The sequence below is a fragment of the Tachysurus vachellii genome, chromosome 20 (genome assembly GCF_030014155.1).
Source record: "Tachysurus vachellii isolate PV-2020 chromosome 20, HZAU_Pvac_v1, whole genome shotgun sequence".
NCBI classification, from domain to species: Eukaryota; Metazoa; Chordata; class Actinopteri; order Siluriformes; family Bagridae; genus Tachysurus; species Tachysurus vachellii.
This window is the reverse complement of record NC_083479.1, coordinates 7,990,847-8,018,688: the sequence shown is the minus strand read 5'-3', so window position 1 is coordinate 8,018,688 and position 27,842 is coordinate 7,990,847. Positions and strand designations below refer to the sequence as shown.

The following is a 27,842-nucleotide window of genomic DNA, read 5'->3' as shown; positions in this document are numbered from 1 at the left end:
TCTCTCTTGCATTTGGCCACAAGTTCTCATCAACATCACCTTCCACCTCCATGCAGATAAAAACTCCTCTATGGGGTTTAAGAAAGGGGAGTATTGAGGCAGGTATAATACTGACATCCTGGGATGTGCCGCAAACCACTCTGTGACTGCAGCAGAGTGGTGGAATGCCACATTATCCCACACAACAATGAAGGAAGGGGAGTTTGATGCCCTTTGGCTTCTCTCCTCTGCTGGCACAAGTCGAATATGTAGGTCATTTACTGTAGAAACGAAATGAGCCTCTTTGTATTGTAGGGGTCAGTGAGTGGTTTGTGTAACAGCAACCCTTCATTGGACATTGCTGCACACATCGTGATGTTAGCTCCCCTTTGGCCTGGGACCTCCATAGTCGCTCTCTGTCCCATTACATTTATTCCCCTGCGTAGTGTTTGTGCCAGGTTGAATCCAGCTTCATCCACAAAGATAAAAGTATGTGGAGTTCGTCTGGCTTACATCTCCATTACCCTCTAATTTGCAGACATTTTCACAGTAATTGAAATTATGCATCAATGTGTATGTACCCTGTTTGGTTACTGAACAGACATCTTACCTGGACATATTGATACCGGAGTTCTTTCACATGTTCACTGTTTCTCTCAAAGGGTACAGTGTACAGTTGCTTCATCCTTATTATTTTATGTTTCTCTAGGACTCTGGCAATTGTTGTTGTGCTAACCATATTCACATTTTCAAAAGTGCGATTGTCTACCAGCACTCTCTCCTGAATTTCCTGCAGTTTTATTGCATTGTTGGCAATTACCATATCCACAATGGCAATTTCTTGCGCATCAGAACAGATTCTGCCTCTCCCCCCTCTCATGGGCAACCTTTGGATCCTACAGTAAGTCACAACTATTACTGTATTGTTTTTTTTTAATTGCAATTAGCTTGTAATGATTTGTTTTTTCATTTTTGGCTATAAAATTGAGAATATTATAAAATAATTACTGCTTAAATGCTTGGAATTTGCCATCATTCTGTTTTGAATGTGTTTTTAATCATTTTGAATGCAGTGTGTTAGCATTAGAAAAATGTTGTGGAGTACGAATGGGAAAATTTCATGCATTTTGTCTGAAAGCAATGAAAAATGGTTCACAGTTTCTTCTGCATTGACTTCTGTTTCGCTGACTGTGTGAAGAGTTTTGAAAATGTGGTTTCTGTATTGAACAATGCTTGTTAGCAACTGGAAAAAAAACTGTAATACATTAAGCCAAGTTAAGATTACAATGACATGTGGGAAGCAAAAGGTACACAGTATTATGTATAGAAAGGAAGATTCACCAAAACATGCGACAATTCGTTTTGGATGACGTCATCACAATTGTCTGGGAACCTGAATATTGTGTCTGAAACATAGCTAGTACTTTTATACTTACCAGCTGGACTGCCGTGTCCTCCTTGTCCGCTAGAGGGCAGTGTTGAAGCATGAAACATTAAAACTGCAAACGTCCTCCTGGTTGATTTTATGAGATTTTTCAGGAAAACAGCACACCAAACAGGCTGCATGTATGCAGGCGATCACAGGTCATTGGTTAAGGCAGCATTTCTAAGCATTTCTACATCTTCTGTGTTTACTGAATAATCTAACCTCAGAGTAATACGTCCAAACAGGCAGAGCTGAGTGATGTAGAGGATGTCTTTTCTTCTAATGCCTTTTCTCTGCACATACAAGATGGATCACTGGGAGCCACAAAACCATTCAGACAATTAGCACGTGTGTGATAAGGAAGACATGAATGTGTGGCAGTCTGAAGTGTATGAGATATTTTGACTTAGATTGGTATTAAATGAGATCAATTGAAACACCACATGGAAATAAAAGATTTACCTGGAGATGCATCAGACTGCTGTGGATAGAACCGCTGGGAGAACATAGTGGTGGATTTAAACTGCTGTTGCCCTGGTCACGTTTGTGCTTGGGTCTCTATCTTTGAACATTTGATTGCTTTGATAGGAAGGAATTAATGTTAAATCTACAATGAATATTTTAAGTTGCTTAAAAACTCATGGTTACAGAAGTCCACTTAACCACATACAGTTTTAGAAAGAAAAACTCTCTGGTGTCACTCAAATTGAGTTTGGTTCCTCTCAAGGTTTCTTCCTCATATCATCTCTGAGATTTCTTTGCCACCACCACCACCAACCACCACCACCACCACCACCTCAGGTTTGCTCATGGGTAAACTGAAATGTAATTATAAACTTTGTTAATTAATTTTTAAATTTCTTTAAAACCATGTTATTTTCTGACCTTGACCAAATTGCTGTAATAATTTTAAATATATTTACATATATATTGTTACCGAAGTAACACTCTGATCTGATAGTAACACGGTTAAATGAGTGCTAAAATGGTCAGTCCTTGTAAATATGAAAAAGAACACAAAATGTTTCATATGACCTCCATCTGTTAGCACTTCCAGCTGTGTGCACACACACTTGACATCAAGAGGTCATACATGTATGAGGTTTTGCATTCATTTACACACATTTACATAAATATAGTTTTTATAGCTAATAAAGCTTTGCTTGTTTTTGCAATTGTAGTTGTAAACAACCAAAAGAAATTATGGCCCTTTCAACCAAAAATGATGCCTTGACACTACCGGAAAGTGAAAATAAATATATATTTAATGTCCGCTTAATTAGAAATGCCTGTACACCTGTACATTTATGCAGTTTTCTGTGACTTTGTTGCTTGTTGGTGCCAGATGGGATGGTGTAAGCATTTCAAACTACAGCAACTAAAGATATCCTGTTACTCATGAGATTGCTGTGGAAGGAACCACTTGGAGATTATCAGATTTTCTGAACTCCCATTGCGTCTGTCAGCTTTGTGCTCCGGTCGACATCAGTGAACATTTCAAGACTTCGGCAGGTAGGAATTGGTGTTCCTCAGTAGCTCCCATTAGTTCCTCAGGAGCTCTTCACATTTCCACTTGACTATAAACTGTTGAAGAAAGGAAATTATTTACATTTATATTATTTACTGTCCAGTGTCACTCAAATGAGGATGGCTTCCTTTCTGAGTCTGGATTCTCAAGGTTTCTTCCTCATATCAACTCAGGGTGTTTTTCCTTGTCATCATCACCTCAAACTTGCTCATTAGGGAATAAATGTTAGAGATAAATAGTAACTTAATATTAAACTTTACCATTGTTTTTCTGTTTCTATGCTTCTGTAAAGCTACTTTGAGACAATATCAAGTGTTATAAGCTCTGTACAAATAAATTGAATAAAAATTGAATTGAACTGAACTTCACACATTAGAGATTATATAGCATGGTACAAAAAATCGACAGATCTTAGGGTAGAAATATTTTGTTGATTAGAGCGATCAGTGGAAGACTATAATATTTCACAACCGTGGTGAGCAGAAAAGCTCCTTACAGCTAAGAACAAGAATCTAAGGTCTTCATGGCCACAGACTCACATAAACTATACACATCAAGATTATAAAGAAAAAGTCTGCTGGTCTTTTTCCAGGCTTCAGCTGTAGGGTTAAGTGAGTCTGACTGACAGGAGTGGAACCTGGTGTGGTCTTTAGCGCTTCTAGCTCCCTAGGTGTGTGTTCTGAGATGCTTTTGTGCTTACCAAAGTTGTAAAGTTGTATTTGAGTTCTTATCAGCTCAAACCTACCTGCTTATTCTCCTCTAATCACTCTCATCAAGATGTGTCAGCTGACTGACCCTTTATTCATGATTTTATTTTCAGCATTCTGTGGAAATTTGTGAGAAAAAACTTTGTTGGAAAGACTTTTGTGTGAAATTCCTAAATGATTTTATATAAATTGAAACTCAAACCAGGCTAGCTAATTCAAACAACAATGCCATGGTTAAAGTCACAGAGATAACAAATTTCCACCATTTTGTTGGTTGATGTGAAAATTAACTGAAGCTCTTAAACTCATTTTATATATTGTGCTAATTAGATAACAGCATAAATGAACAATCATGTAAACGGGCACTGATTTAAGAGCAGGTAGCCACACCAAAGTGCCCCACAGTTCTCTATTTGCATGTAACATAACAAAGACGGATCACCTCAGGAACAGTGAAGCAGCTGCCAAATGCTGGGACTCAATAGAGAGGAAAGAGATAGACAAACTGACACGTTTTTATCCAGCATCTTGCAAAAAAGACCAACGGTGAATGTTTAATCCGTATTTAAAAAGATACCACATGATGTTTTTTAATAAGTCGGCACCCTTTTCACTTAGATAGATGCTAGTTAGTACACACAGCAGCTAGAATCTTTTTGCAGCTCATGCTAATAAACAGATGATAAAGATTCTAGAATTTTAGACTGCAGTCTTACCTTTCTGGTATTGTCATATTTTAGAAACTATAAAAGAAAAAACTATAACAGAAACTATTAGAGAGTATAATTGATTGAGTATTCATGACTGAGAGCCAACCACAGTAGTGTAGCTACTGAAGGATTCTTAGCATAATGTACCACAATGTACCACAAATAACTTTTATCATTATATCTTAAATAGCACTTCTGTGTGCTCAGTCCCTCTGATCATATGTATAAATGTATAAAATATATTTCTGTAGTTTAACGGGAAAATATTGTATGTTTTGTTCGTATATTTTCAGTTGCCTATATGTTGTAGTTTATCTAGATACATTTAGGGTACTGTCAATCCAAAATATCTTTCTCTTTTACACACACACACACACACACACACACACACACACACACACACACACACACACACAAATGCATGTACATGAACCTAGGAGATACACAGAGGAGAAGAGTCTTGCTAATCAGATGGTGTGTATAATTTATTCGCCTGAACTTAACACTTTTTACCCCACTGAGCAGGCACAGACTGGTCCTAAACTGTTCACACACACACACACACACACACACACAATACACAGTCACATTTGTAACACTGAGCTGCTCACATTTACACACTCGCTCCAGAAACTATTCACCCTGCAGTGATTATTTCTCTTTTGGCTGTACTGCAATGTCAAATTTAATTATAACAGTTTTTTCTGCCCTTTTTGAAGTTATTCTCTACAGAAATTAAAGTTTTTAGATGTCCTCTAAAAAATTAAAACTGCTTAATGGATAAGTATTCACCCCCTCAGTCTGAATTGTTCTTTTGGAGAACTATTAGATGTTTCGGTTTTGTCTCGATGAGCTTCTGCACTCTGTGGTTTTTGGCATTTTCTTCCACTTCTCAATGCAATATATTCTGTAACACTGAAAGTCAGATAGAAAACAGCAATTTTCAGGTCATGACACAGATTTTTAAATATGAGTCTAAGCTTTGTCTCAGCCATTCCACAACACAAGGTTTCTTCTCTCCAAGTCACTCCTCGTAGTGTTTGCTCTGTGCTTTGGCTCTTTGTCCTGTTGGAACTTATATCTTCACCCTAAATGCAGATATCTGGCTGACTGGAACAACTTCTTCTCAACAATTTGCTAATATTTGGCTCCATCTATGTTGCATGTTACAGCACCCAGCTTTCCAGTTCCTCCTAATAAAAATCATCCCCAGAGCTTGATGCTACCACCACCGTGCCTGCTCACAGGAATGCACTTTCCTGAGTGTTGGCTAGATTTGGTTTGTATCAAACATTATGCTTTGCTTTTAGACCAAATGTCTCAACTTTAGTTTATCCGATCACAACATGTTTTTTCAGAAGCATTCCTTCTGGCCACATCAGTAAAGATGATATTGTTGAGATCTACACTATTACACAGTAAGCTCTGTAACTCCTCCAGCATTGTACTCCTAGCCTGAGCTCAGTAGTATCTTAGTGGTGCCGTATTATTTCACTTTGTTATAATGGGTTTTGCAGTGTTTCTAGAACAGCCATGTCCAATCTTATCCACAAAGGGCCGGTGTGGGTGCAGGTTTTCATTCCAACTAAGCAGAAGCCACACCAGAGTCTACTAAAAGCCAAGAACAACTGATTAAACAGGTGGAATCAGATGTGGCTTCTGCTTGGTTGGTATAAAAACCTGAACCCATGCCGGCCCTTTGTGGATAAGATTGGACATGGCTGTTATAGAAGGTTTAAATCTTTTTATAACCCTCTCCAGCTTTTATCCTCCTAACAACTTTGTCTCTAAGCTTCACAGGCATTTTCTTGGTCTTCATGACACCAGAACTGATCTGTTCTTCTGTTTTAACTGATATTTCTGATATTAACTATGCAAGCATGCAGTTGGAGACTAGTGGGTTTAAAATGATCTGAGCTACACCCTGTGTGATTTATTTTGTGTGAGCTCTAAAAAAACGAAATCTGTCTAATTTACAGTAGATTGGTAAAAGAAACAGAGTGCATACTTTTCAGTGAGACAGGTTGTTTTTTTTATTTAATTTATTTTAAATCTGAGGACATCTAAATACTATTTCTGGAGGCAAAGTACATCTAAATGTTGGTCCATTTATTGTAAAGTAAATTTGCTTTTGCTCTAATCTGCCCAAAGCCCTGCTCTAAATAAAATAATAGATCAAAATCATAATATATTCAAATCTATGTGAGTGTATGTGCATGTGTGTGTCTTGTCTTTGTCGAGAAATGTCTGGTTTGTCCTCACTATAAAAGGTCATATAATAGCTTGTTTTACTTTTTGTTATATCTCTGAATATTGATCTGATAATACCATTTTTGTCTTCTACAGGAGCATCAGGAGACAGAGAGAGCGAGAGCGAGAGAGAGAGAGAGAGAGAGAGAGAGAGAGAGAGAGAGAGAGAGAGAGAGAGAGAGAGTAATACAGTTGCCGTGGCTACCTTCTATCTGCTTATCCCTCTTCCTTTTTTGTTTTATGTTAGATTTTCATGAATTGTACAGTGAATACAAATCTGATTATTGTATCCTGCAATGGTTCATGCATCAACATCCAAATATGTTTAGACTACACACTACAAGAATTTCCAGAAGAGATTTACACAGTACTGTAAATTTTTTCTGTAAGCCATCTGCCATCAGTTTAATTCATCAGATTCATCAGATATACCAATATGTACCAGCACAAGCACACTAAACACACATATACACATGCCATGTGGATGAACCCACACTGCCTTTTTTCTTTTATTATACTCTAAAGTGTTTATACAGTATGCCTCATTTCTGCACCATGAGAATGAGCTGGAACACAGACAGTGCAGGGTTTAGATATTGGCTGCTTTTGTCTCTGCTGCTGTCCTGTGACTCACTGTCCTGATTCTCTTTGCTTTGACAGAACATAGGAAACCTACCCTGCCTGTAGCATGTAATATCCTACTGGAGGACACACACACACACACACACCATAAATGCAGTAGCATACACACAAATCCACATTCTTTATATCCATGACATTTAATGCATCATGTTGGTTCTCTCTCTCTCTCTCTCTCTCTCTCTCTCTCTCTCTCTCTCAGTTTAATTCAGTTCAATTCAGTTCTGTAAGCTGTGATATCATGACCACATTTATTTGCTTTATTGTCAAAGCATCAACAAAATCAAAATCAAGACGCTAACATTGAATCCACATTGTCATACAGTTTTACTGCAGAAATATATATTAAAATAAAGTAAATACACCTTAATTGATACACAAAAATATACAGTATAGTTATTACAAAGTGTATTTTGCACATGATCGTGGTAGTATAGCTTAGAGTGAGAGAGAGAGAGAGAGAGAGAGAGAGAGAGAGAGAGAGAGAGAGAGAGAGAGAGAGAGAGAGAGAGAGAGTGTAAACAGCATGTGTAAGATCTTGCAGTTGAACCACTCACTCCTAAATTGAGCTACACTGGAAAATTGCCACAGTGTCTCCTTTAGAGTTTGCAGGTTGTAGAGATGTATTTCAATTGGTCTGGAATCAATTCAATTGGTTTGATTTTTTTTATTTGTTTTGATTTGATTTGGAAAAGCACTTTCCAACAGAACCACGGAAACAACAGAAATAATCTTTAAAGCTTTCACAAAAAGCAGTTTTACAACATTGATTGTACATAGACCTCTAATGAGCAGCCAGAGGACACAGAGATGAACAAAAAGTCCCTTATGATGGTGAGGTAAAACCTTGAAGGGAGTCAGACTTAATAGGAAGCTCCACAGTCCTCTGGGTCCTGTCCTCTGTGGCCTGTGTTGTATGCTGACTTATATACACTTTTATACACAGACAGTCACCCAAGTCCAGGAGCAAACCTGGAGACACTGAAAATGTGCTGCAGCAACACTACAAAAAGCACCACTGTGCACCTAGTGCTGTTTTAATGTCAGTTTAAATTGTGTGAAAGCAATTACGGCTACTGCACACATCCTAAATAAGTGCCTATATGCATGAGAGACAATTTCTGGAACAAATTCAGCACTCACTATGTTCAGCCTATATTGCGGTAATCATGGAGTACCAGCCAGGCACCGCACTCTAAGTGCTCCACTTGACTAGTGGACAAAAGGGAGGCAGATGGGAATAAAAGAGCTTTCATCTTATCAGACAATAGGAAGCAGTTAAGACCTTTATGTGGCTCCCTTTGTTAAATCAGTGAAAAGCCGGTGTGCCAGTGAAGACTTTTATGATATGGCAAATGAAGCACTTGGATTCTTGGTGTACCTGCTTACATCTAGTGTAAATTCTGAAGCTGAACCAGAGTTTTGGGTGAATGTACTATAATATGTTGATTTTCTTTTGGGTGTTAATTCATAACTAAACTCTACTTTATGCTAAATGGTATTGTTTTAATCATCTGTGGTCTTTCTTACTAGGGCTAAATGTTCCATTATATGTAATTGTCCCTAGTTGTGAGTGACTATATGTGTATGTGCATGTTTGTGTTTGTGTGTACTGTATGTGCGTGTTTGTGTGTGTGTGTGTGTGTGTGTGTGTGTGTGTGTGTGTAGTGCCTTGTGATGAACTGGAGATCCATTCAGGGTGTAATCCTACCTCATAGGCAGAGTGAGTGAAATTTAAGAATAAGATTTAAGTTCTTGTTAGCTAAGACAGCCTGAATGGATCTCTATTTTTCTATTAAAAAATCAAAACCAAATAAAAGTATAATAGACACAACACAAATAGACAAAAAAGCTCATCATAATTCTTTACTTTATTTTATTCTTACTTTATTTAGTCTCTGCTACTTTGTGAAGGAGGCATTATGTTGATGGGTTGCACATCTACAGTATTTGTCTGTACATCCATCTGACATTCTTATTAAAGCAATATCTCAAGAACGAGTGTCTGAATCTTTATAGGGCTTCAGTCCCCCTCATATTGTCCATAACGTCAGACATTAAGTACAGAAATACTTTTTTAATTTTGTTGGGGATATTAACTTACAATGGGGACAATAAGGTCTATCATGTTTTTAATAGTCTCTGAAGACAGACCTGTAGCTTTGGCAAGAATCTATTCTCAACCTATTCTGAATCTATTTTTACAAAAAGAGGGCAGGTGACTGCAAATGGACAACCTTATTTAGTTTCAAACAAATCTCTCAAATGAATGTTAAAGACGTTTTGTCTTTAACCCTTTCTAATCTATTGTCCTCCTGGGAATAGCACACAGTTTTTGCTTTCCTGATAGAAATGTTCATAGAGGTTCATATACACAAAAGCCAAGAGAGCCAATCAGACTGCAACTTTCATGATCCTGTTGCTGGAAAAGTGTACAACGTGATGGCATCCACCAGACAGTGTCAGTGGGTTTGTCTGTGTTCAGATGTGTCGTTCCCATTGTTAGGCAAATAGTTGATCTGATGAATGAATTGATGTTGTGTACATTGGACACAGCACACAGGTTCCCCATCGTGGAATGCTGCATGGTCAATAGATTTAATAACAGAAGTGTGTGATGTGATTTTGAGCAGAAACACTGTGTTCTACCACAAAATTAATCCAGAGTCAAATCCCCTGCCTTGCATGCTTCCACTCTTTTTGCTGATCGATTAGCAAAAAAAAAAAAAAAAAAGTCTATTGAAAGACCCATTTCATTTCAGCGTCGTATATGAGCTCATAAAAGGAAGTCTAAAGAGACTTCAGTACAAGAGTGAGATCTCACTCTGGACTCTTGGGAGAGCACCTTGCTCCCTCAAGACAAATAGTGACAAGTTTATAAGCCCCAGTGAAACTCTACGCATGGTGCTGCAATGGCTGACACTGACAAGGATTTTCCCTTGTCTAACAATCATTGCAGAAAGACTATTGGAATTGGTTGTACCACTGCTTTTAGATTACACTGATTAAAGCATTCACATAGCAATTCCCCACAGAACAGGTGCTTAACAGTGCATCCGTGGTTACTGCTGTACTGTTCTGTACTGCTTATCCTATGAGAGGAATGCAGAGTTCTCAGTGGAAATCTCTAATTGGGAGGGAGCATGCAAACTCCACATGCACAGGGAAGGCTTTGGCTGGAATTAAACCCGCTTCCCTTATCAGGAAAAATGGGTGTGTTTACAGAGTGGGATCAGACCCAAATGCAGGAATAACATAAAAAAGGGGGGAAAAAAACAACTAAGATAATAAAACAGAAACAAGAATTACAAAAGCATGCCAAAAAAAAAACACAAGGACTGGTGTGCAAGGTGGGAATGGATTAAGGATAGGGTCGGGGCAAACACAAGTGAGCACAAAACAAAAACACAAACACATGGCACAACACAAACAAAACCTGACAGAATGTCTCCCTGGTGTTCAGGTAGGGAATAGTCCAAGCTGTCCAAGATATTCCTGGTGGTACGAGGCAAACGTGCTAACCCTTTCGTCACCTGCGGGTGCCTTGTGACAGAATCAGCAAGAAGAATTTGATGGCTAAAGAAACCACCCTCTCTTCCAGCTGGGTGATGTGCACTCCTCCCTCACTGGAGCTCCAAACACCTCCTGTGCCATGACCTGCTACAGCCAGCAAGTGAGGCACCAGGGTTAACTATATCTCTTCCAAGTATACCCCTTTTGCAGGAAAAGCCTTGTGCCTCCAGCTAGTTAAGGCTTGTGTCCCCATGTATAGGTGAGGCTGCATCACTGTCTGTGATATTTGGGGTTTAGTCACAGGCTGGTGACCCACTTCTAAGGCCTATTTCAGGAACAGTTGGCACAAGGCAGTAATACTCTCTAAATGGGGCAGCTGTCCATTGCATTCACACACTCATTCACGCCATCAGGCAATTTAACATAGCCAGTCTACCTACATGCAAGATTTTTGGAGGTGGGAGTAAACCAAAACACCTGAAGCACATCCATGTGTACACAGTGTGCACATGTGAAACTCCATACAGGCAGTAAGCAGACCTCCAAATTAAACCTTAGGGCAGTGTATTGTATCTCCAACAAATCACCCAGCACAGGTAGAGTTTTGCTCGAGGAGGGTCCAACAGTTTGAACCGTAACCGTTAAGTCCCTCTAACTATAGAATATACATTACTGCTGTAATGGTGCTATTAGCTACTTTAACGCTAGGCATGGGGAAGAAATAATTTATACTGCACAGGTGTGTGTGTGTGTGTGTGTCTGTGGGGGGACATATTTGTGTGCATAAGTGCATATTTATCTGTGGAAATTTAATTTATTGCATTTTTTTTTGTTTCTGGTCTAAAACACCTAGATATTCTGTTACTGTTTTATTTTATTGACGGCACATTTACTTTCTTCTTATTTGAAATCTTTCATCCCAGTTTCGATCCTGCTATCTAGTATGTCACAGTGATAGGCTTTATTCTTTATTCACAGATTAATAATGCAGTTCTTTTGTTCCAGTCATGCTTTTCTTATCCACCTTTAACATTGCTGTGTGGAAAGCAAATCTATGAGCTGCCACCTGTGACTGCACAAGCTGATCCTTTTTATCTGACTCTGATGAAAATGCACTGAAGCAGATGTGTTCCTGTACAGTACATAAAACCCATGGTGTGATAAACCCCACACAGCCTATGGCACACAGCTCAACTGTTATAGGTCATTTTGATCAGAGAGTACTAAGCCCATTTAAAAGTGTTAAAATTTGTGAACCAAACAAAAAAAATTCCCAGATATTTTCATTTTAATTGATCACTTTTCTTGCACTTACCTGCCATTAGGAGGATCCTCAAAACATCAGAAGAAATTTGTGTGCTTCCATAAATATTGTTTGTATAATAAGGCCTGTGATATATGAAGCATTATACTGTAGAAGAAAAGTGTATGAATGCAGTACGAAGACCAAGTGGACGTCATGTTTCTGGTTCTGAGCTACACCTCTTTGGAGACACTTTATGGAATGAAAGTCTATATTACAGATTGGTGAGCAGTCCTGCTTTTTCTTGAGCTGCCCATGATCTAAATCTGGCATCTTACATGGATTAGTGAAGTAATCAACCAACATTAAAGGACTGTTCATGGCCAAAGGCCAGAATCTTCCCACAGCCCTGTCTGAAACTATTGGAATGGCAAGACCATTATACCATTATTTCTTTTTGTGCTGTATGAAGCCATTTGGATTTGAGACCAAAAGAGGAATATTAAAAGAGCACTTTGCATTTTGGCTTTTCTTGCGTTACATGACATGGAACATGTGCATTTCCCGTTATCTAGGTGTATCCTCTTAGAGTGATTGTTTAAACAGTTAAACGGTTATCTCTAATTGTCTACTCTTGGGTTGAGCCTTGGGTGTGAAATGTGCATTTGTTGTTAATAACGTTAAACCAGCATGAAGACCAGAAAGATGTCTATTGTAGAAATGCAAGCTATTTTGAAGTTGAGAAATGAACAAAAATCAATCAGATCCATTGCAGAAGCATTAAATGTGTGTCTGTTGCTGCGGTTTCATTCTTTTTCCAAGACATTTCAAATGACCGCATTGGCTATACCCAAAGCTTGTGCAAGAAACACAACAGCAGCTGATGAGAGAAACATTGTGAAAGCTGTGGAGAAAAACCTCAAAACAACAGTCGGTGACACCAGCAAGGGCAGGAGTGAAGGTATAACAATTCAGGTCAATCACCAGATCTTAACCAGATTTAACCTCCTGAAGATGAGACTAAAGGGAGAAACATATCAAAACAAATGAATAAAGCTGTGGTACAAGACTGGAAAGGCATCTCCCTATATTTGTCCCTATACTTTTGCTCACCTAAAAATTCTGATACAAATTGTTGTATGTTTTACGTTGTTCAACACATATAGGTGTAACTGCCAGGAAATAAAAGTTGAAATCCTATCTATCCTTTAATCTCACATCCAAATAGCTTTGGTGTATAGCACAAGCAAATGTATTGGCCTTGCAGGTGCAATAGTTTCAGAAGGGAATGTGCGTGCTTAAATGTGCCAGCTTAAAGGCCAATAGTATTATTGAATAAAGAACATATTGCTTTTTTATGAGTACAAGTCTTATCTCCTTTAAACCTTTATACCACTATTTTACGACAGCCAATTGAAGTTTTTGCCTCACAGTAATAGGAATTACATTCATGTTTATCCACTTACACCTGTTAGATAAAATGGATCTGTGTTTTGCTATCCACTTTATCATGGGATCAGTAGGTGGAATTAATTGGAGGAATCTGAAGCAGAGCTCTGACCAAGCATTTAGCAAGCTCAGTCCTGGGCAGCATGAAGGGCTTTGTAGTCTGATTGCTCAATTCTGTAAATTGCTGCTAGAATCAGCAAAAGAAATGGAATTGTGTAGTAAACAGTGAGGTGTCATGGCTAGTGTGTCCTGACCTAGTGAACTGGCATGGTAAAATCTTTTGTGAGTGATGCCATTTGGGTCATATGACCTGCATGTTGGCATTAAGACCAATGCAGGCTACAGCTATATAGAATGGAGTTTGGCGCCTTCCATAGATATTTGTTTTTGAGCTAGTAGAGGCTAATTCAGATTCAATTCTGGATCCTGCTGAAGCAATCACTGTTTAATTATTGGTTCACTGTCAGAGTAAAAATGGATGAGGAAAGGAGGAGGAATCAGACTATAGGGAGGGCTGAAGACTGTAGGCTGCTGCTTTGGCATCACTATGCAGGCAGTGCAGGGGACGTCTGAACTAGATACTGCTTCTTTATGAGGTTTAATGCAAATGCAGCAGGCACATAACTGGTGTTTGCCCTTGGATTCCTGGGGGCTTAGACATGGGCTGGACAAATGAATGTCTCAGAATATCTTGTTATTCACTCAACTGCTAACTCGATAACTATGTGTGTTTTTCACATACAACGAATGTCATGCTTGATCAAGATCTTGATTACAGCCATAGTGAAATAGACATGATGCACACAGTTTGCAAAGAGTATTATAAAGGATGTCCATGCAGAGTTGTAATATAATATAAATAATAATGTAATCAATGAAGGGAAATGTAGCAAAAAAAAAAAACTGATACCGGGGTCAAGCCGATCAGATGCGCTCAGAACATGTCGCTGATGAACCATACCAGGTTTTGTAGCGATATGGCATTGCATTCGTAAAATACTGAACTTAACGTGAAAATTCAAAATGGCCGACACACAAAATGGCCGTCCGAAAACCGTTTGGTATCGTTTGACTCAGCATGCCTCAAGGAGTCTAACAACACCTCCTTCATGATTTTAGACTCAAGTTTGCAGTAGTTATAAGCGAAAATAGCTTTTTTTTTAAATCTCGTGGCCACTAGGTGGCGCTGTCACAAAACGTTGCATGCACCCTCAGGTCATGACTATAATGACATATACCAAGTTTCGTGTCGACACGCATAAGTTTTGCGAAGGTACAGCCTCACGCCTGTTTTGGCGTGCTCACCACCATGTATGTTGCCACGGTATACGAGAATGCATTGGTCTATCAAATAGCTTTTGATAACTTTTGCTCTGGGGTGTCTCTAGATGCAACATACTAAAGGACACGCAAATCGGACAAACGGTCTAGGAGGAGTTCGAAAAAGTTGGTTTTACGGAAAATTCAAAATGGCGGAAAGATATTCATGACAGAAATGACGTCATATGGTGCATTCGAATCAGCATGAGCAAAGGATCCAAAATATGCAAGAACAAGACACAAAAAGACACAGCAAGACAAGACACAAGAGACAAGACACAAGTTTGTAGAGTCACAAAGTGCTTTAACCAAATTCCTTGTGTGTGTCAACACACTTGGCCAATAAATCTGATTCTGATTCTGACAAGACACAACAGACAAGAAGACAAGACACAAGAAGACAAGACAAGAAGACAAGACAAGAAGACACAAGAAGACAAGACACAACAAGACAAGAGACAAGACAAGACAGAACTTTATTAATCCCCATGGAAATTCTTTTGATATGAAGTGATGTGATTCTTTTCATATGAATTAGAAATCCAGTACAAGAGTAGTACAGACTCGACTCAGCTAGTTACTGATCTATGAGACAACAAGCATGATGGAGCAGGTCTGGAACCTGACCTGAATGGAACTGTGGGAAATGTAGGAACTAGTCATGCAACATGAGTAGACCAATATCATTCATTCATTCATCTTCTACCGCTTATCCGAACTACCTCGGGTCACGGGGAGCCTGTGCCTATCTCAGGCGTCATTGGGCATCAAGGCAGGATACACCCTGGACGGAGTGCCAACCCATCGCAGGGCACACACACACTCTCATTCACTCACGCAATCACACACTAGGGACAATTTTCCAGAGATGCCAATCAACCTACCATGCATGTCTTTGGACCGGGGGAGGAAACCGGAGTACCCGGAGGAAACCCCCGAGGCACGGGGAGAACATGCAAACTCCACACACACAAGGTGGAGGCGGGTATCGAACCCCGACCCTGGAGGTGTGAGGCGAACGTGCTAACCACTAAGCCACCGTGCCCCCGAGTAGACCAATATATCAAATGAAATTTACATGGGGAAAAAAAAATCAGAATTTCATTACAAAATAAACTTAATATTTAACAAAATAAACTATTATTTTTTTATTTTCTATAAAAAAAATTTCAGAATCATTGTTACATTAAAAATATTTATTTTGCTCCATATTTGTCTGTTGGATGTACATTTCATAGACCTAGACATTGTGCCAGGAAAGTCGCACATCTAATCACTCGTGACTAAACTACTGGTGCTGTTCAAAGTATACTGTAGTGTACACGTTCATACATGAGGCAAGATGAGGGGAGAGAGAGAGACAGAGAGACAGAGAGAGAGAGAGAGAGAGAGAGAGAGAGAGAAACACAGAGAGACAGACAGAGAGAGAAAGAGAGAGAGAGAAACAGAGAGACAGACAGCGAGAGAGAGAAACAGAGAGAGAGACATACAGAGAGAAAGAGAGAGACAGAGAGAGAGAGACAGACAGACAGACAGAGCGAGAGAGAGACAGACAGAGAGAGAGAGAGAGACAGACAGATGCCCAGTCTTCTTTTTGCTGTATTCTGATTCTGAGAATTTTGTCTCTAGGCCTTACGAGTCAGCAGTTATGAACATGAACATAATTGGATTTTGGGACTGTTGGTGGCGCTAGAGGGTTTGAGCTAGACACACCAAAGTTGCTATAGTAACTTCTAAGACTGGCCTCTACATGTGTGCCAAATTACATAACTTTCCTATATACGGTTCCATGGGCTGCCATTGACTTCAATGGCGGAAGAGGAATAATAATAAGAAGAAGAAGAAGAAGAAGAAAGAAGAAGAAGAAGAAGAAGAAGAAGAAGGAGAAGAAGAAGAAACAATAATTGTCTACGCCCTTTTCGGGGCTTGACCCCTAATTTTGTGAGTGTATATGTGAGTGTGTATCGGTGTAATTCAGATCAGTATATATCAGAAACAGAATCAGATTTATATGTGTGTGTGTCTGTGTAATTCAGATCAGTGTGTATGTGAGTGTGTGTCTGTGTAATTCAGATCAGTGTGTATGTGAGTGTGTGTCTGTGTAATTCAGACCAGTGTGTATGTGATTGTGTATCTGTGTGATTCAGACCAGTGTGTATGTGAGTGTGTGTATGTGTAATTCAGATCAGTGTGTATGTGTGTGTGTCTGTGTAATTCAGATCAGTGTGTATGTGAGTGTGTGTCTGTGTAATTCAGACCAGTGTGTATGTGATTGTGTATCTGTGTGATTCAGACCAGTGTGTATGTGAGTGTGTGTATGTGTAATTCAGATCAGTGTGTATGTGTGTGTGTCTGTGTAATTCAGATCAGTGTGTATGTGAGTGTGTGTCTGTGTAATTCAGATCAGTGTGTATGTGAGTGTGTGTCTGTGTAATTCAGACCAGTGTGTATGTGATTGTGTATCTGTGTGATTCAGACCAGTGTGTATGTGAGTGTGTGTCTGTGTAATTCAGATCAGTGTGTATGTGAGTGTGTGTCTGTGTAATTCAGATCAGTGTGTATGTGAGTGTTTGTCTGTGTAATTCAGTGAGTGTTTGTCTGTGTAATTCAGTGTGTATGTGAGTGTGTTTCTGTGTAATTCAGATTGTGTATGTGTGTGTGTCTGTGTAATTCAGACCAGTGTGTATGTGAGTGTGTGTCTGTGTAATTCAGATTGTGTATGTGTGTGTGTCTGTGTAATTCAGATCAGTGTGTATGTGAGTGTGTGTCTGTGTAATTCAGACCAGTGTGTATGTGAGTGTGTGTATGTGTAATTCAGATCAGTGTGTATGTGAGTGTGTGTCTGTGTAATTCAGATCAGTGTGTATGTGAGTGTGTGTCTGTGTGATTCAGATCAGTGTGTATGTGAGTGTGTGTATGTGTGTGTGTGTGATTCAGATCAGTGTGTATGTGATTGTGTGTCTGTGTAATTCAGATCAGTGTGTATGTGAGTGTGTGTCTGTGTAATTCAGATCATTGTGTATGTGTGTGTGTAATTCAGATCAGTGTGTATGTGAGTGTGTGTGTGTGTAATTCAGATCAGTGTGTATGTGAGTGTATGTCTGTGTAATTCAGATCAGTGTGTATGTGAGTGTGTGTGTGTAATTCAGATCATTGTGTATGTGTGTGTCTGTGTAATTCAGACCAGTGTGTATGTGAGTGTGTGTCTGTGTAATTCAGACCAGTGTGTATGTGAGTGTGTGTCTGTGTAATTCAGACCAGTGTGTATGTGAGTGTGTGTGTGTGATTCAGATCAGTGTGTATGTGAGTGTGTGTGTGTAATTCAGATCAGTGTGTATGTGAGTGTGTGTCTGTGTAATTCAGACCAGTGTGTATGTGAGTGTGTGTCTGTGTAATTCAGACCAGTGTGTATGTGAGTGTGTGTGTGTAATTCAGATCAGTGTGTATGTGAGTGTGTGTGTTTAATTCAGATCAGTGTGTATGTGAGTGTGTGTGTGTAATTCAGACCAGTGTGTATGTGAGTGTGTGTGTGATTCAGATCCGTGTGTATGTGAGTGTGTGTGTGTAATTCAGATCATTGTGTATGTGTGTGTCTGTGTAATTCAGACCAGTGTGTATGTGAGTGTGTGTCTGTGTAATTCAGATCAGTGTGTATGTGAGTGTGTGTGTGTAATTCAGACCAGTATGTGAGTGTGTGTGATTCAGACCAGTGTGTATGTGAGTGTGTGTCTGTGTAATTCAGATCAGTGTGTATGTGAGTGTGTGTGTGTAATTCAGACCAGTGTGTATGTGAGTGTGTGTGATTCAGACCAGTGTGTATGTGAGTGTGTGTGTGTAATTCAGATCAGTGTGTGAGTGTGTGTGTGATTCAGACCAGTGTGTATGTGTGTGTGTGATTCAGATCAGTGTGTATGTGAGTGTGTGTGTGTGTAATTCAGACCAGTGTGTATGTGAGTGTGTGTGTGATTCAGACCAGTGTGTATGTGAGTGTGTGTGTGTAATTCAGACCAGTGTGTATGTGAGTGTGTGTGTGATTCAGACCAGTGTGTATGTGAGTGTGTGTGTGTGTAATTCAGACCAGTGTCACAGAACGAGAGAAAGCTAACAATAATCTCATGTAATTATTCCCATATTTTAAACTCATTATAAAAGATTTCATCACATTCGTCACCAGCAGCCTGTTATCATTTGTCTATTCTTAGGTTACTATTAATATCAGATATTGCACGTGCTTCTGTGTGGTCCCCACCTTTATGGGCTCCTCGTCAAATCGTTTCCTGTTTTGTCACACAGTGAGCTGCACAGAGTGTGACAAGCCATTATGTCGTAGCCTACGTAGAGCGCTTTATTTAAGAAGTGATATATTTGGGATCGAGCCACGGCGCACCGAGAAGGCTGCTACTGCGCATGCCCAATGCTCGCTACCGCAGCCAGGGGGCGTGAACATGGCGTCCTGAGCAGGACCACACAGCCGGAGACCGCATCGTTTCACTGGGCTTTCAGATCAAGAAGGACAGAGAGAGATTCTGGACCTTTTCGGCAAACGCAGAGAAACGTACGCTTTTGGTGCTCGTATGCTTTCCAGAAAAGGATAGACGGGATTAAACAACAGCGGTCCACATCGGTGTCATTTGCTTTCTAGCGGTTTCTGTTGTTCTATTTCGCTAATTTAATTTTCATGCGGTTACAAAGCCAGTCGGTGACGCGAGACAGGTGAGAGCCGAGGCGGCCGCTCCTTAGTGGGGGATTTGTGCTGAAAATGGCGAGCGAGAAGCCGCTTACGGCGCCGCTGGCGGAGCGAGAAGCCACAGGGGACGCGATGGTGTCCGGCTCGGGCTCCGTGGTTCTACCGGCTGGTGTCATCAACCCCGCGGTTCCGATCCGCAACATCCGCATGAAGTTCGCTGTGTTGATCGGTCTCATCCAGGTCGGAGAGGTCAGCAACCGGGACATCGTCGAGACCGTGTTGAATCTGGTGAGTGAATCAGAAAGCTTCATCATCACGTCCACAATGGCTTTAAACCCCATCCACAGTGCGTTATTATCTGCGCTCCGGCCTCACAGTGCTGCTGCTGCTGCTGCTGCTGTGAGATGATGTCATTTAGAGCTAAGTCAGGTGCAGCAAACCTCCAAAGTCCAAAACCTTTAAAAAATAATAATAATAAAACCAGAAAACATCAATATTGCCAGAATGCATTAGCTAGAGGAATTGCTCAGGGCCTCGCTGCCTTTTGTTGACAGCGCGATTGCATCGAGAATGCAGCCATTCTTCTTCTTCTTATTCTTCTTCTTATTATTATTATTATTCTTATTATTATTATTATTATTATAGGACAAAGAAGGCTCCGATTGGAACATTTAGAGATCATTATAACGTAATGTGTGTGTGTGTGTGTGTGTGTGTGTGTGTGTGTGTGTGTGTGTGATCGGATGGTGTTCTGTTCTGCTCTGACTGGGAACAATGACTTGGCCGAATGTCTGGTGTCTGCGCGTTTTTGTTTCTCCTCTCGGTGCTGAAACTGTAAACAGGTCCCCAGTCAGTCTCCGATGGTTTCAGAGCTGATTTGCTGTTCTGCTGTGATGCTATTAGGGCAGTAGGGACGAGTTCATTAACATGAAGGCGGCTGCTGTCGTGCTGCTTTATTTGCACGCAGGGATCTCTTGCACATTTCTACCCTGATCTTTAAAAACTGCTGAATTCGAGAATTGTAAAGATTGTAAAGGTGGATATTAGAAGCCTGAGCACAAAGCAGGGTTTTTGTGTGACTGCATGTTATGAAACGGCCCCTAAGGCGCATTAACAGCGTGATGAATGCGAGCTCTGCTTAGCTGTAGGATCCGTGATATCGCTTTAACTACACGACTGAAACTGTACCAAAGGGCCTTAACCAGGCCTGCTGTGTTACAGAAGTGTCTTGTGTAAATCTGGCCGTGAAGCTCCACAGTCACGTGCAGAAACAAGGGCAGGTTGGGTTTTAATTGATGGCGTCACATGTTTGATCTTCATCTAAGAAGGAAATGAGTAAGGATCAGTCAGATCTCATAAATTTGACCTGATTACTTCTGTGTTGTGGATGCTGCAGCGCTCTCAGTGCGCATGAATCCGCCAGGACAGCATGTGGAAGCAGGTGGAGGAGGAGGAGGAGGAGGAGGAAGAAGGAGGAGGAGGAGGAGGAGGGGGATGCTGCAGTGGCGTCGCGCTCGGAAACCTGGACCGAACGGATGGGGCTGTGGAGGACAGATCAGGGGAGGAGGAATAGAAGGATGGGAAAGATTGGGAGCACCGATGCGTGTCGCAGAGGTTTAAGAAAGAGGTGGAGAAATGTCAGGAAGGCAGGACCGAGTGCTTGTAGGTGGGCTAGACCTCATGCATTATACAGCCTTGGCTGAAACCGCAGCTTGTGGTCTATCGATTGATCCAGACTGCCATTTCGAGGAGCAGATGAGGCAATCGGCTAATTAATAGGCTTCTCCGCAGAGGCATAACCACAGGAGCTCGTACCATTCAGCGAAAGTAGTTGCACAGAACAAGTGAATGCATTGTAGCTTGAACTCTTTTAAGCTTGCACTATAGCTTGCAGTCACACGCGGTCATGTGAATGTGTGTCAACATGCAGCAGCTTTGGTCAGTTTTAGGTTTGTCTGAGAGTCAGGCCTGCTTTGTAAGCCACAGTGTGCTCTATTTATGACCTCCGGGCCCACGGAAGGCTGAATACATGTTTCAGGATACATGTTGTCCTGCTGTGAATCCCTAATGTAAAGTGATGTCCTCAACCGTAGCTCAGGGATGTTCATCCTTCCTTATCTTGTAGACAAGTGACTCACCTTGAGCTGCGGGATGATCTTATTAAGAGGAAGGTATAGAAGAACATGCGTTGTGAGCGGGTTTAAATAGCAGCCTCCTTTGAGATCGACGTTATTGTGCCCAGAATCTGTTCCCTGATCTATTCATGTGATTTGATAATTCTGTTTCACATTACATTGTCAAATAAAAACATATATATTCCTTCTGCTCATGATTACTCTTTAGTCAGGATCAGATTTCTGTATATATGATGTCTGGTACGTTGCCAACGTTGCTGGAGGACGTCTGTAGGAGTTACGGTAGATATGAGCAAATCACAGAGAAGGGAATGTCTTCTAAATGTAGGTAAATTCTATGCAGACATGCACCTCATTTTTAATACAAGCTGATAGATTTGACCTTTGTGTTAAGCATGTGTTGTAGGCTGTGCAAGTTTCCTCTTCAGTTATGGATATTTTATTGTTCTGCTTTTTGAGCTCAGCCAGTACTGTAGTAATGAAGGGAAAAAAAACCCAAAATCCCTCTTTTTTCCACAGGATATAATGGGATCTGTCAATTCATGCAGTGTTTTTTGTATGTATGTATTTATTTATTTTTTAATACAGCTTTCTAGACACCTTCACACGCGGTCTGAAAAAAATGTCCGCTTCAGACACGACTAAATTCCCAGAGATATTCTGGAAATAATTACCCCACCTAAAACAAATCCAATGTGTATTGAGCGATTATTCTCCTTTCTAGATTTTCGGTGTAGTCGAGTAGGTCATGTGAGCTCTGGCCTGCTGCTGTTCGGGTAACCCCCAGTGGAGCTGACATAGTTGCTATTGTAGTCTTGGCAGCAGCAGCGGCAGCTTCTCGCTGTTCACACTCACATGAACTCAGCCTGAAACGCCAGAGTCCAAACTTTTCATTTTTATTCTTAAATATGCTGCACATTGTGCCTGAAACACTTTTTACTAGGTGAAGGTCAATTTATTATTTGGAAACACAAATACATGTAGTAGTTAAAAGGACATTTTGCTGTAGAAAAAATAAATCAATCAATCAATAAAATGTGTTCTGGCGAGACTGTAAAAATGCCTCCTGGTTCTAAGATATTATTCACATTAGCATTTTCTTACGCCGCCTAACAAGCATCCTGCTGACGGATGGGTGATTGGTGTGCGTTTACAGTCGAACTAAATAGTAAATTTCCTGAGGGGAGTTTAGCGTAGTGTCTGTATTTTCACTGTAAGGGGTGTGTTAAAGATTTGGATCTTATATGTAAATTGATAAGTTGCTAAGTAAGCTCTGAATGAAGCAAGCGCTGAAGCAGATGTTCATTTTCACTGCCAAGAAAGCAGCAGAACAATTGTGAATAGTACAGGAGCTCATCTTTGATTAGTTTTTGTTAGGACCTGTGTTTGTGGAGAAATGATCTGTGCATTAGATACACAGGCTTCATGATTGTAGCACCTTGTTGTTGTGGCCATGGAACTTAATTATTCCTCACAGAAAACTATCAACAATTGCCACTTAATGCCACATTGTTTTAGACATTTTATTGTAATTGACAGTAGATTTTTTGATTTTTTGGGAATGGAGTAAATCAAACAGGAGGAGATGTTTCAGTAAGTGAGTGCAATCTCTTATTCTTTCTGTGAGCAAATTAAACCGAACATGTAACAGCAAGAAACACTGGTCACATGCAAGCAAAAGGTTACCACATAAAACAAGCAGCATGTTTTTGTAGCCATTTTCTCCCTCACTCTCTCTCACACACGCACGCACGCACACACACACACACACACACACACACACACACACACACAGCTACTGTGGGCTTGATGTTTAAAACTCTCCTGCTATTACCAGTGCATCATTGTTGCCATGGAAATGGAGCCATGGGACCACGGCACTCACTTCCCACCGTACCAACTGTTGTCAGCTGTTTCATTTTTTTTTCCAGCAGCATCAGCAAAGCCAAATATGACTTAATCCATAGAATGTTTTTTTTTCTTTTCATTGCCCACCATCGTTTTAATGATGTACATAACAAAGGACAATGCAATGAAGCAAATTCATTTTTTGTCAAATGATGCTTGAATTGTACCTCATAACCCACGGCTGTGTGGTTTGGCAGTACACCAGGGACACTCTTCTAGTAACCACTCTCTCTCTGTGTCTGTCTGATTCTGTCTCACGCTCTCTCTCTGTCTCGTTCGGGCGGTCAGTCTGTCTGTCTGTATCTTTCTCACTCTCTGTCTCACTCTTTGTCTCACGCTTTGTCTCTCACGCTTAGTCTCTTTCTCTCTGCCTTTCTCTCTGTTTCTGTCTCTCTCACTCTCTCTCTCTCTCTCTCTCTGTCTGTCTGTCTGTCTGTCTCTCTGTCTGTCTGTCTGTCTGTCTGTCTCTCTGTCTGTCTAACCTTCTCTGTCTGTCTGTCTGTCTGTCTGTCTGTCTGTCTGTCTGTCTGTCTGTCTCTCTGTCTAACCGTCTCTCTCTCGCTCTCTCTCTCTCTCTCTCTCTCTCTCTCTCTCTGTCTCTGTCTGTCTGTCTGTCTGTCTGTCTGTCTCTCTCTCTCTGTCTCTCTCTGTCTGTCTGTCTGTCTGTCTGTCTCTCTCTCTCTCTCTGTCTCTGTCTGTCTGTCTGTCTGTCTGTCTGTCTGTCTGTCTCTCTGTCTGTCTAACCTTCTCTGTCTGTCTGTCTGTCTGTCTGTCTGTCTCTCTGTCTGTCTAACCTTCTCTGTCTCTCTGTCTAACCGTCTCTGTCTCTCTCTCTGTCTCTCTCTCTGTCTCTCTCTCTGTCTCTCTCTCTGTCTCTCTCTCTCTCTCTCTCTCTCTCTCTCTCTCTCTCTCTCTCTCTCTCTCTCTCTCTCTCTCTCTCTCTCTCTCTCTCTCTCTCTCTCTCTCTCTCTCTCTCTGTCTCTCTCTGTCTCTGTCTCTCTATCCATGACAACGCCTCATTAGTTCTATTCCTGCTTTGCAAACCCGCCAAGGTCAGGAGTAGAGGCTGGAGATCACACACTCAGCACAAATGTGCCTCAGACACTGGGCAAATGCAGCCCAGAGACAAAGCAGCACAGAGCGAATGAAGCCCAGGATGAAACAGCTAATTGTCAGCTGATTTCTTTACTGTTTTTTCATCCACCTTTATCTTCGGCACCTCAACACAACTAAAAATGTACAGCTCGTGTACAGCACTGACACACTTCTTGCTGCTTCGATCTTCTGCTGCTTCTTGCTGCTTGATAAACAAAGCTGTGCATTTTACTGCAAATACAACATTATTTCTCACTGCTGCATAATGGGAAGGATCACTGAGAAGGAAGAGAGGAAATAATGGCTTAGTCACACCGATCGATGAAATGAAAAAAAAAAGAAACATGCTCGTGTTGATACCATTTTTTTATAAACCTTAATACACTTTTGCTAAGAGCAGAAATAGCTTGATCCTGAGAGATGAACATCACATTTGTTTACATGTGTTTAATGGATGTGGCTTCATCTCGTTAGGTGATGACGACTCCACTGGATGTCATCACTGGTGTTCATCATCAGCACGCAAAACAGATAGCTTTTACGTTGATTTTTTTGTTGTTTGTTTATTTTCTCTTTTAGTGATTAAACCCTTGAAACATGTTAGACTCGAATGTCTAATAAAGTCAAAACATAATTAATCGTTTAAGAGCTACTTCCATTTGTAGAGCAAGTTGCTGAGAGTTCATCACCCAGTTGAGAGGCTTCAGAATTTATGGTGTCATTTCTAGTCAGGGATAATAATGAGCATCAGTGCTTCCTGGTATTTGTGGTGTATTGTGGTATTTTATAGGACGCGTGCATTCCAGTGCACTCTGAAAGATTTGCTTTACTCTTTTGGACTTTCAGGCTGTTGTAGCTATGAGCTCCTAAATCCTAGTCCCCTACTCAAAAGGAGTAATTGTCCTTGTATGTCTGTCTCACTGCCTGTTCGATTTGCTGTCCAACTGTCCATCTGTCTCTCACTATCTGTCAGACTGTCTCACTATCTGTCCATCTGTCTCACTATCTGTCTGACTATCTGTCTGTCTGTCTCAATATCTGTCTGACTATATATCTGTCTCACTGTCTGTCTGACTGTAATATCTCTCTCACTATCTGTCTGACTGTCTACAAAAAAGTGCTACAAAAATAAAATTTAAATTTCAAGGCTTTCAAAGACCAGGATCTAAGGCTTTTGATTTGAATATTGTTATCTATGCTATTGCTAAAGATCAACTTTAAATGTAGGAGTAGTAGTAGGAGGACAGAAACATGCTTTAGGAACTGTTTTGCACTCAAAACTCCATCAGTGACCAATTCATAACCTCAACTTCATGTTAAAACTAGAACGAATGTTTTTCGTTACACAGTTGTACGTTTTTTTTTTTTTATCTTCGCAATCTCCGAAGTCTCCCAGATGATGACGGCTTCTCTTTAGAGTCTGGTTTCTTTCTCGTATCGTCTCAGGGAGTTTTTCATCCTCACTGCTGTCACCTCTGGCTTGCACATGAGAGATACATTTAAATTTTGAAATGTTTTTTCCTGTATTTACACAAATGGATACAGCGGATACAAATAAAATAGAAGTGAATGTAGATGATTACACTAGTTGCTGCTGGTGAAGTGGTGGAAGAAATAAAAACAGGAAAGCAGATGGGAAAGAAATGCAGGCAGATGGTAAAGTGGTTTAGATGATCTTTATTATCACTTCAGGCTAGATGAAACTAAATTTGCACATCAACTGAACATTATGTAAGGCTGCATTTTATCACTTTATATGAAAGGGTCTTTACTAGTTGTTGCTTATTAGCTTACTAGTTTAATACCAGGAGTATACAAGTAAATATGTACAGTTGTACCCCTATATAGACTATATCTTATACCAGATATTGAAAAAATATAATGGTAAAAAAGTTTTAAGAGCATCATACACATGCTTAGATTCCTCTCTTTTTTCTTCGCAGTGCATCCACTTTTTTCTTTTTGCAGTGTATGTGTACTTCTGCACGCAGGATGGTGCATTATGGGATTTGGACTTCATCAGTGAATCAAACTACAGGCCGAAGTCCTGCTGCGTCTCGACGTCTCTTTAGCTGCTGCTCTGACTTGCGTCAGCGTTTGTGAGAATGTTGTGAGAAATGTGAGACACAAGCCCACACACACTGCGTGCTCTTTTTTATTATAAAACAAAAGTGGGCAGTTTCACTAAAGACAACAGAGTAACAGGAAGTGTACTGGCTCTTATTCAGGACTTGCGTGAAAAAGCTTGCAGAAAAACATTTATACAGGGTCGTCATAATAATGTGAAAGTTTAAATCACATTTGAGCTAAAACCTTTTCAAACCTTTTCAAACTGTCTGTCTGTCTACCTATCTATCGTACTATCATTCTATCTGTTGTTCTCTCTATTGTTCTGTTGGTCTGTCTGTCTATCATTCTAACTATTGTTCTGTCCATCGTTCTCTCTGTCTATCGTTCTCTCTGTCTATCATTCTATCTATTGTTCTATCGTTCTATCTATTCTATTGCTCTGAATATCGTTCTGTCTGTCTGTCTGTCTATCTATTTATCACTAGAACAAATCACTTTCACTGGTGACTAAATCACATTGTTTGTGGCCGAATGCCAAATTAGATGAGAGAAGTGAGCAGTTCTAGCAGTTAACAAGCTAACGTTATTGATCAAATCTGTGGCAGGAAAATAACATCTGAAAAAAAAGGATTTGATTCATTCAACTAAATACAAATTTACCTACTACTCATTAACTCAGCGTTTAAGCCCCAGCCTGACAGCATCCTCTCCTCGGTCCTCAACTGCACTGTCATATTGTGAATTATAATCTGATTGTAAGTCATGGGTTTCCACCTGTATGATTCAAGAGTATGCGCAGGATGTTTCTGCTTCAGTGGCTGAAACAATTAGCCTTGTTTTACGTTTATGTTTTAAATAATTCAAGCGATGTTGGTGATAACGTTCGATAAATAGGAAAGTCTGTTTTCAGACATATCTACTGTAGACTAGCGCATCTAACAATGATTTATTAGGAAAATGTTTCTCAGGCTCCTGCCCCAGTTAAATGGGTCTGGTGGCATCCTCGGTTGCGGTTAATGATGTGAATAACAAAGGACAATGCAATAAAGCAAATTCAGAAATCACGTGAAATTAAAAAAAATATATATTTAATACACTACTCTATAGTGTGTCCAATAGAATATCATCCTGTTATACTATACCTTGTAGCTACTAATCCAGTTGACCTTAACGCAGGCAAATC

General features: G+C 40.3%; 1 protein-coding gene across 4 annotated transcripts in view; it reads left to right on the top strand.

Moving 5' to 3' along the window:
• The first annotated feature begins 19,183 nt into the window (after positions 1–19,183).
• The window catches only part of nbeaa (neurobeachin a), a 166,142-nt gene continuing 157,483 nt past the window's right edge, over positions 19,184–27,842 (top strand). For all 4 annotated transcript variants that reach the window (XM_060895652.1, XM_060895650.1, XM_060895651.1 and 1 more), the window contains exon 1: positions 19,184–19,739. In XM_060895652.1, coding sequence (XP_060751635.1) covers positions 19,524–19,739 — 216 coding nt within the window. In that variant the 5' untranslated portion in view covers positions 19,184–19,523. The remainder of the gene's footprint in view (positions 19,740–27,842) is intronic.